The sequence below is a fragment of the Physeter macrocephalus genome, chromosome 12 (genome assembly GCF_002837175.3).
Source record: "Physeter macrocephalus isolate SW-GA chromosome 12, ASM283717v5, whole genome shotgun sequence".
Taxonomy (NCBI): Eukaryota; Metazoa; Chordata; class Mammalia; order Artiodactyla; family Physeteridae; genus Physeter; species Physeter macrocephalus.
In genome coordinates, this window is record NC_041225.1 from 88,464,952 (window position 1) to 88,475,140 (window position 10,189).

Consider the following 10,189-nt stretch of genomic DNA (forward strand, 5'->3'; position numbering starts at 1 on the left):
CAAGACCAAAAGACAACCCTCAGAATGGGAGAAAATATTTGCAAATGAAGCAACTGACAAAGGATTAATATCCAAAATTTATAAGCAACTCATGCAGCTCAATAACAAAAAAACAAACAACCCAATCCAAAATGGGCAGAAGAACTAACTAGACATATCTCCAAAGAAGATGTACAGATCGCCAACAAACACATGAAAGAATGCTCAACATCATTAATCATTAGAGAAATGCAAATCAAAACGACAATAAGATATCATCTCACACCAGTCAGATTGGCCACCCCATGGTAAGTTGAGGAAGATCTGTACAACAGAAGCAGCAGCCAAGGAACCAGTAGGAGAAATAATGGTTTTTATTTAAAGACAGTCACGGCATGGAAGCAACCTAAGTGTCCATCAACAGATGAATGGATAAAGAAGATGTGGCACATATATACAATGGAATATTACTCAGCCATAAAAAGAAATGAAACTGAGTTATTTGTAATGAGGTGGATAGACCTGGAGTCTGTCATACAGAGTGAAGTAAGTCAGAAGGAGAAAAACAAATACCGTATGCTAACACATATATATGGAATCTAAGAAAAAAAATGTCATGAAGAGATTAGTGGTAGGATGGGAATAAAACACAGACCTACTAGAGCATGGACTTGAGGACGTGGGGAGGGGGAAGGGTAAGCTGTGACGAAGTGAGAGAGTGGCAGGGACATATATGCACTACCAAATGTAAATTAGATAGCTAGTGGGAAGCTGCCGCATAGCACAGGGAGATCACCTCTGTGCTTTGTGACCATGAGAGGGGTGGGATGGGGGGGTGGGAGGGAGGGAGACGCAAGAGGGAAGAGATATGGGAACATATGTATATGTATAACTGATTCACTTTGTTGTAAAGGAGAAACTAACACACTATTGTAAAACAGTTATACTCCAATAAAGATGTTAAAAAAAAATTTAAAAAAAATTAATAAATGAAAATGAATTTAAAAAGGAAAAAGAACCACTAATGCAGGTGGGCAGGTGGGAAGGACACTGTAAAGGTCATCTATGCTACTTGTACAAGAACCCCGAGAGCATACCAATAGCTACCACATTTTTCACTGCTGTAGCCGATCATTCCCCCTGTACTACCACACTGTATCACTCCCTTCCCTGATCTGCTGCTAGAGTCTCTTTGGAAGGTGTTTCAGAACTCTTGTTATGGTAGTGCCAGTTTAACTGTCTTCACTTCCTTAATTTATACCAGGATTTAAGACCTTGTGGTCCGAGATCCTGCCCAGAGCACGCAGGCTAAGACTCTGTCTTTGTTTATATATTTCATCAGGAAGGGATCTACTCCCTCTCCTAGTTCATGGTGTGAAGTGTTCTTAGTCTCTCAGGAAAGTGGGGAGAATTGAAAGGACTCTATATGAGAATGCTAGGCTTTGTAAAACATTTCACTTTTAAAAAATAAGACTCATTTTTTATTTGACTTATAACAATCCTATGAAATACAAAGAAAGCCAAGAATCAGTGACATGAAATGATGACCAGTAAGAATTACAACATGATCCTTAAGAAGAGTTAGTAGAAATGCCTTGCCCATCTTGCCCCTAAACACCAACACAGCAATCATGTACCTTTCATCATTGCTGTGTTGGTGTTTAGGGGGAGCATCTCACTTACCAGGGACTGACTTCCACCTTGATTCCTTTGTAGGGATGGAGACTTCCCTGGTGATGAAAAATTCTCTGGGATTGCAACCTCCAAGCCAGAAATTTTGTGTGACACAAACTCAAGAACTCCCTAAGTCCTTCAGTAGCAGAAATATTCAGATACTTGAGAGTAACCCACCACCTGAACTTGGGGACATTTCAGCAACAGCTCCAGCAGTCTCCTGGCCCTGCCTCCAGCTCCAAGCCAGGGACAAATAGAGAGTAAGAACTTGCATGGTATTAAAAGCAAGCTTTCAAAGCCTCTGGATGCCTACCAGATCCCAAGAGAAAACCAAGATCCTCCACTACTCCCTTTAGAAATCCCTGATATTCAGCAGCTCCTGGCCTGCACTGATCCCCTCAGCCCAGAGGAGCAGCTTGGTTCTGAAGATGCTGATCTGGGAAAGAACAGCCTGAGCATTGAGGACCTAGGGACACTTGAAAATGGGATGGAATCTAGCAGTGGTTTTGCAGACATTACTACACTGGCGGAGGATATTCACCTTCCCCAGCTCTTTAATTCTTTGAAAGATCTTGATCAATCCAAAGGTCCCAATGTGATCAAAGCCAAAGACATCAGAGCCATTAAGGTGAATCAGGTGCAGGAAAAGCCAAGTGTCATAAAGGTTCTCTCTGATAAACCCAGGAAGAACAAACATAAAGCCTCTGAGCCTATCAGTGGTGCTCCCAAGGGCAACATACAGCCAAAGAATCCAGAGTGCCCGTTAGGGGGAGAAGTGGTTCTATGCAATGCTGCAGTCACTGACAGGGCTCCTGTGAACTCGCCCAAGCATTCTAAAGGCAAACCTCAGAAAGCTGCATCCAGAAAGATCAGCAAAACTAAGAGCCATGGGCAGGAAGAGACCACAAGGACCAGAGGAAGAAAGAAGGCTGAAGAGAATAAGCAGTTAGGGAAAAAGTCAAGGCAGAAGAGAAGCCAACAATTCCCAAGACGAAGAGGTAGCAGAAATATTCAGATACTTGAGAGTAACCCACCACCTGAACTTGGGGACATTTCAGCAACAGCTCCAGCAGTCTCCTGGCCCTGCCTCCAGCTCCAAGCCAGGGACAAATATAGAGTAAGAACTTGGAGGATATTAAAACCAAGCTTTCAAAGCCTCTGGATGCCTACCAAATCCCAAAAGAAAACCAAGATCCTCCACTACTCCCTTTAGAAATCCCTGATATTCACCAGCTCCTGGCCTGCTCTGATCCCCTCAGCCCAGAGGAGCAGCCTGGTTCTGAAAATGCTGATCTGGGAAAGAACAGCCTGAGTCTTGAGGACCTAGGGACACATGAAAATGGGATGGAATCTAGCAGTGGTTTTGCAGACATTACTACACTGGTGGAGGATATTCACCTTCCCCAGCTCTTTAATTCTTTGAAAGATCTTGATCAATCCAAAGGTCCCAATGTGATCAAAGCCAAAGACATCAGAGCCATTAAGGTGAATCAGGTGCAGGAAAAGCCAAGTGTCATAAAGGTTCCCTCTGATCAACCCAGAAGAACAAACATAAAGCCTCTGAGCCTATCAGTGGTGCTCCCAAGGGCAACATACAGCCAAAGAATCCAGAGTGCCCGTTAGGGGGAGAAGTGGTTCTATGCAATGCTGCAGTCAGTGACAGGGCTCCTGTGAACACGGCCAAGCATTCTAAAGGCAAACCTCAGAAAGCTGCATCCAGAAAGATCAGCAAAACTAAGAGCCATGGGCAGGAAGAGACCACAAGGACCAGAGGAAGAAAGAAGGCTGAAGGGAATAAGCAGTCAGGGAACAAAGTCAAGGCAGAAGAGAAGCCAACAATTCCCAAGACGAAGTGAAAGAAACACCAAACTGAGCTCATCCAAGAGAGCTTTAAAAAGCCTCGAACCTCCCTAGGCATGTGCATGCTGGAGTCTGTGATGGTTTTTCATGCACTGGGGAAGAAAAATGATAAGAAAACTGGGCTCTCTTCCTGTCGGGCCTTGGGAAATTCAAGCAACCCTAAAGACCCCCAGCCACCGCCAGCGATCCAGCCATGGCGGCATACCCCACGTGAGGGTAAGAGTCCTGAGAAAGCTCAAGGCGAAGCCCAGAAACCAGACAGCAGTGTTGAAAAAGAGTGTCCATCTCCATCCCAGTATGTGCTGCCTCCTCCTGGGTAGGTCAACTTGCTACCTCTGCCTTTTTCTGCCTGGGACAAGCCTCAAGCTCGACCTGCTCCTCAGAAGCAACAGTCTGTGGCCTCACACCGGCCTGCTGGGGCCGACCGTGCCCAGCCTGCTCCTACTAACCCAGCTCAACCTGCTGCAGTCAGTTCACCCCAGCCAGCTCCTGCCTCTTTGCCAGGTCCCGCCAAACCAGCTCAGCCAACTGTGACCAACACAACCCAAACGGGTTGGACCGACCATACCCAGCCTAGTGTCCGTCAGTCTGCTGCTCCGAGGCCCGCACCGTACAAAACTTCATCTTGCACTTCTCTCCAGGGGGCGCCTGTTCCCCCTGCTGTGACTAAGCGCCAGTCCCCAGCCAAGCTCCAAACCCCATTTCTATTCCAAGACTTCAGCAAGCAACGAATTCCATGGAGGGAACCCAATGTTCCTGAGCCAGTAATGTCAAAGCCCATCGAACAAGAGCAGAGGCCAGAGCGGGAGGCCATGAAGAGGCGGGCTCAACAAGAACCTGAGAGTGCTGCCAAATACACCTCTTTGGGGAAACTGCAGTTTTTCATTGAGAGGGAAAATGAAATGGAAATTGCTGACTACTACGGATATGTAAAGTAAGAGCTGCTAGGATTGTCGGTGCCACCACCTTGGGTACCAGCTGTTCTTCCATATATAGATAAGATAGGTATAAATTTCTCTATTTATTTTGATATATTTTAAAACAATTGAATAAATAAATGTAATAGAATTAACAGATGAGTAATAAACCTTTTGAATTTTGACATGCTGCTAACTGTGGCGTGTTTTTTTTGTTTTTATTTTTTGATGGGGTTGGAATCAAAGTCTGCATGAGAAAGGAAGGACTGAAAGTTGGATGGGAGAAGGAAGGAAAGGGGTAAAAACTGAGGAAAGAGGAAGGAACTTGGCCTAGGGCTAGGAAGGCCAAAAGAGATTTATGGTTATCAGGAGGCCCACCGATAGGGCCTGGTATGTAAATCACCATGTACTCAACATCTAAGCACCAGGGCAGCCAATATACTATTCAGTCAATCCTGGCAACGACAGGCAAGAAAGCAGGGTCAGAGGTCAGGGTTGAAAGAACAAAATATGAGTAGAGTTGAAGGTGACAGAAGATGAATCTAGGTTTACTAGGAGAAATAGAAATTCTCTTGGGGAGGTTGGCCTTAAGTCTCACAACCACCAGCTAGGTATTTAAGAAAACGAGGTTCAGGACACATCTCTGAAAGGTTTGAGTTGCCTTATGCAGCTGTGATTATAGTGGGGGAATAGGGAAATCTACCAGAGAAGTGGCTAGGGCTCAGAGTTATCCTAGGGGCAGCTGACGACAGGGGCAGAGCCAAGGGAACTGCTGCATCAGGAGGCCCACCGATAGGGCCTGGTATGTAAATCACCATGTACTCAACACCTAAGCACCAGGGCAGCCAATGCACTATTCAGTTAATCCTGGCAACGACAGGCAAGGCCAGTATTCCTGTGCCACTTCACTTAGAGAGGTGCAGCAAAGGGCTAAGGTCACATCGCATGTGGAGGTACAAGGCCTCAACTGGAGGCCCAAATGCCTCCGAAGTCCTCCGTATTTGCAAGTGCCCGCAGGCGGCCAACCTGGCTTTCAGAGCACAGCATCCTGAGGTTACTGGTGAATGAGATCAAACTTCTGGAAGGGCCTAAATATTAACTTGAGGGGCTTCCTCCATTGACCAGGGCGGGTGCCACCTTCTGTAAACATCACCAGCAGCTGAAACGCACGAGAAAAATCCGATGGAAGTGTCCACTCTCACGGGTGAGAGCGTTGGGGGCACACACACTGGGCAGCCACTCCAACAGCCACAGGACGCAGGTGCCCAGCGGTTCAGGGGCTCCCTGGGAGGCCTCGTGGGGCAGCTCGAGGGAGTGAGGATGGGAGAGAGTGGCAGGGGTGGGCGTCAAAAGGAATGCAGTGGGGAGAAGGGAGAGATGGAGACAGTGGATAGTGACTATGGGAAAACTGGCAATTTTCACTTTCAAAATTGTTTTTTAGAGATGTCATTCAGATGCCATAAAATTCGCCTCTGAAACTGCAAATTCAGTGTCATTTCGTACATTCACAAGCCTATGAAACCATCACCATCATCTAACCAATCACGTTTTCATCACCCGATAAAGAAGCCCCCGTAACCCTCAGCAGGCCCTCTTCACCCCCTCCTCCTTCAGTCCCTGCAACCATTAATTTCCTTTCTGTAGCTATGGTTTTGCCTTTTCTGGACATTTCATGAAATAATACAAATGTGACCACTGTGTCTGGCTTCTTTCACTTAGCACAATGTTTTCAAATTCGTCCATGTCGTAGCATGTGTCAGTAGTTCATTCCTTTTTATGACTGTATAATATTTCACATATACACCCCATTTAAAAAATCCATTCATCCACTGATGGGCATTTGGGATTTTTTCACTAATAATCTCCATTTATTGAGAGTTTATTCTGTGCCAGGCAGCTCCAGGCTAAGTTACTGACCTTATTTCACAGATAAAGAGGCTTGGAGAGTGTGAAGAGTTTGCCCAGGATTAAGAGCTAGCAACTGGGGGAACTGGGGTTTGAACTCAGGCGAACTTCAAAGGTAATAGATTCACGTGACAGAACATTAGAAAATGTACACAAGGGTATTCAATGAAAAGTCACCCTTTTCCCCACGTTCCCCAGCCACTCATTTCCCTCCTCAGAGACATCTGCTTTTGCCGTGCTGTGGATCCTTCCAGAGAAATACTTATACCCCAACATGTATGTATCACAATTTATGGACTAATCTGTCCCACTGATTTGAAATGTCACTTTTATGGTATAATAGATTCTTATACGTATTTATATTACTCTTTTCAGAGCTGTCCTGACTTTTTCGCCTGTCTTTTATGTTTGCCATTTCTCTAAAATTCTTTTTATCTTCTTTTTGATTTAAAAAAAAATTTTCCTTTTCTTGTTTGTTTCTCTTAAGGCATTATCCATTATGTTCATTCATTCGTATTATTTAATTTAATTTATTTAATTTATTTATTTTTGGCGGTGTCGGGTATCATTTGCAGCACGTGGGCTCTTCGTTGCAGTGCGTGGGCTCTTCCTTGCAGCTCGTGGGCTCTCTAGTTGTGGCACATGGCCTCCAGAGCACGTGGGCTCAGTGCTTGCGGCATGCGGGCTTACTTGCCCTGCAGCATGTGGGATCTCATTTCCCCAACCAGGGATCGAACCTGCATCCCCTGCATTGGAAGGCAAATTCTTAACCACTGGATAACCAGGAAGTCCCCACTCTTGTATTATTTTAAATTTAGTCTTCATTTCTGGAATATTTTTCTTTTATTTTGAATTCTGTCCTGAGTTCTATCATCTTACCTAATTCTGGTTTATCCTGTTCTTTCATCTTTTTTTATTATGGTAAAATATACATAAAACAAAATTTAGTATTTCAACCGTTTTCAAGTATACAATTCAGTGACATTAAATACATTCACAATCCTGTGCAACCATCTCCACTATCCAAATTCAAAATAATCATGTCAAAAGATTGAGCAGGACCTCAGAAAGATGGAGGCAGCAGCATAGTTTCTGAATCTCTCCAAACCCTTTCATGGAAGAAGATCAACTAAAACCAAAGACCCATAAGTGGCATTTATCAGCATTTACTATTTCCAGAACTTTTTCACCATCCCAAACAGAGACTCTATAGCCATTAAACAATAACTTCCCATTCCCTCCTTGATCCATGTTCTTTCATCTTTTGCATTGTTTTTCCTAATATCTTTTAGCCCACTTTGAAATAACAGGTTACAGTTTTGATCTGTTTTGTGGACCTGTCTTTTCCAACTTGATTTTATTGTCAGAAGAGATTCTGCTCCTTATTCTCTTTTTTCTTACACTACCTCTGTACAGGAACAAGGTATAATGCCATCTTTCCTTCTCTCTGCCTCAGCTCTCACGGATGGGTCACCTACATGTTAGCAGTAATTATTATTTGGTTTCTGTTCATAATTACTATCAGAAGACATAGCACTTACGGGCCCAATTACACAGCCCAGCTACGCACCATTCTTCTTCATTTTGGCTTCCTGTCCACCAGCAGGAACCTGATTTATTTTTGTTCTGCCTTCACCACAGTGCAGTAATTTTTGTGAATGACTCTCAGTCTCACCAGAATCTGTAGCTCTCACTCTGCCCGAACATCCCACCCCATCATTCGCTCCCTGAAGTGTACTCTAGAAGTTTAGGTAAACTGGATATTTTACCACTGTTCACCATCTCTTATGAAACCAGAAGAAGAGCAGCTTTCTTATGGAATGACAGAGAACTTGTAAAGATAAAACACCAGTTTGCAGGAGAAAGGGAAAAAGAGAATGATGGAAATAGTTTCTGGAAAACTATTTTTACATTATGTTTTGTTTGTTCCTGGTAAATAAATTGAAATCTTCTAAACATTAAAACAAAATCTAAACCACTAAATTCAATAATACAGGAATATAATTTAAAAAAAAAATTTCATTGGCTGCACAGCATGTGGGATCTTACCTCCCCAACTAGGGATTGAACGCACGCCTGCTGCATTGGAAGCGCCGAATCTTAACCACTGGACCACCAGGGAAGTCCCAGGAATAAAACTTTTAAAGGAGAAGTTATAAACCCCTTGGTTATATGAACTGGAGATTTTTAGTAAGAAGTCAAGTATTTTAAATGACTTGGAGCTTTAAAGAAAGGAAGGAAGGAAGGAAGGCAGAATAGAAGGAAGGAAGGAAGAAAAAAGAAAAAGGGAGTTCCTTAGTGGTGCAGTGGATTAGACTCCACGCTGCCAATGCAGGGGGTCCCGGGTTCGATCCCTGGTCAGGGAACTAGATCTCACATGCATGCCGCAACTAAGAGTTCATGTGCCACAACTAAGGAGCTGCAACTAAGGAGCCTGCCTGCTGTAACTAAGACCCAGCACAAGCAAATAAATAAATTAATTAAAAAATATATATATTTAAAAAAAGAAAAAGGAGATGTGATTGAGAATCGCTTTTCTAACTTCACAGAATTTCTTTTTGTCTGTTTTTTAAGGTAGTATTCAAAAATAGTGGCTTACTTTCAGAGGTTTCCTGGCTCTGCTGCCCCCCCTGACTTTTACCAAGACATTTCCCTTTGTGCCTGTTTTTCCTCCCAGAAATTTCTCTTCTGTGTGTGTCACATCCTGGAGAGGAGCTCTGGCTGCTCAGTTTGAAGATGTAGAAGGGCTAGACTGCTCCAGCCCTTCAGACTATTCTGGGCCCCTTGCCCTTACTCAGGTTAGAGTTTGGTAAAATCTCTCCCAGTCAGCTGCTGTTCTCAAATTGGCCCACAGTGCTTTCCAATGAATACCTGCTGGCATTCTGAAGGACTCCTGTCTTCATGTCCATCAGATGCTTGCTCCTGTCTGCCACTTCCTTTGGTGCAGATGCTGGGACCAGGCAGGTCTGTGTTGGTGGTGGTCTGACACACCCTCTTGTTTTGGGGTTTCTAGTTTCTCAATAAGTGCTACCCATGGGCACTTGGTTTTGGTTGATCTAGTTCCATGAGAGGGTCTGGTGAGATTCAAAAGCTGTGCAACTGCCTCCATCTTTCTGAAATCCTGCTCCATCATTTGCCATAATTACTTGAAATGTGGGGGCCCTATAATTTTCAGTTTCCCGAAGCAGAGTCCCATTTGCACTACCCTCGTTAGGACTCTGGGTCAGATGAGGCTTTCTGAGTCTCCTCTGTCTGATGTCTCATGTGTGTATTTGCTCAGTCCATGTTTTGAGTAGGAAGTCAAAACACAACGACCTAAAGGGCTCATGGGTTGGGGGACGTTTGGCCACCATGAGAGGTGGAGAAGCCTGTGGGCATGGGGAGAGTCTGAAGGCAGGTCCTGGTCAGGAATGTGTATCTTTTCCTTCCCTCTTTTCCTTCTCTTTTATTGACTTTTCTAAACATGTACAAAATATTGGCCCACAGTGCTTTCCAATGAATACCTGCTGGCATTCTGAAGGACTCCTGTCTTCATGTCCATCAGATGCTTGCTCCTGTCTGCCACTTCCTTTGGTGCAGATGCTGGGACCAGGCAGGTCTGTGTTGGTGGTGGTCTGACACACCCTCTTGTTTTGGGGTTTCTAGTTTCTCAATAAGTGCTACCCATGGGCACTTGGTTTTGGTTGATCTAGTTCCATGAGAGGGTCTGGTGAGATTCAAAAACTGTGCAACTGCCTCCATCTTTCTGAAATTCTGCTCCCTCATTTGCCGTAATTACTTGAAATGTGGGGGCCCTGTAATTTTCACTTTCCCGAAGCAGAGCCCCATTTGCACTACCCTCGTTAGGACTCTGT

The 10,189-nt window shown here is 44.4% G+C and overlaps 2 protein-coding genes across 2 annotated transcripts in view; one reads left to right on the forward strand and one right to left on the reverse strand.

Moving 5' to 3' along the window:
* Window positions 1-4,756, forward strand: part of C12H2orf78 (chromosome 12 C2orf78 homolog) — a 12,290-nt gene extending 7,534 nt beyond the window's left edge. Inside the window, 4 exon segments of the mRNA XM_024133505.3 lie at window positions 1,696-1,868; window positions 2,402-2,409; window positions 2,724-3,187; window positions 3,190-4,756. Of these exon segments, the coding sequence (XP_023989273.1) occupies window positions 1,696-1,868; window positions 2,402-2,409; window positions 2,724-3,187; window positions 3,190-4,451 (1,907 nt within the window). The 3' untranslated portion in view covers window positions 4,452-4,756.
* The window catches only part of LOC102976581 (EKC/KEOPS complex subunit TPRKB), a 279,834-nt gene extending 271,511 nt beyond the window's left edge, over window positions 1-8,323 (reverse strand). Inside the window, exon 1 of the mRNA XM_055089256.1 lies at window positions 8,105-8,323. The gene's annotated coding sequence lies outside the window, so the exon portion shown is untranslated. The remainder of the gene's footprint in view (window positions 1-8,104) is intronic.
* Between the last annotated feature and the right edge of the window lie 1,866 nt (window positions 8,324-10,189).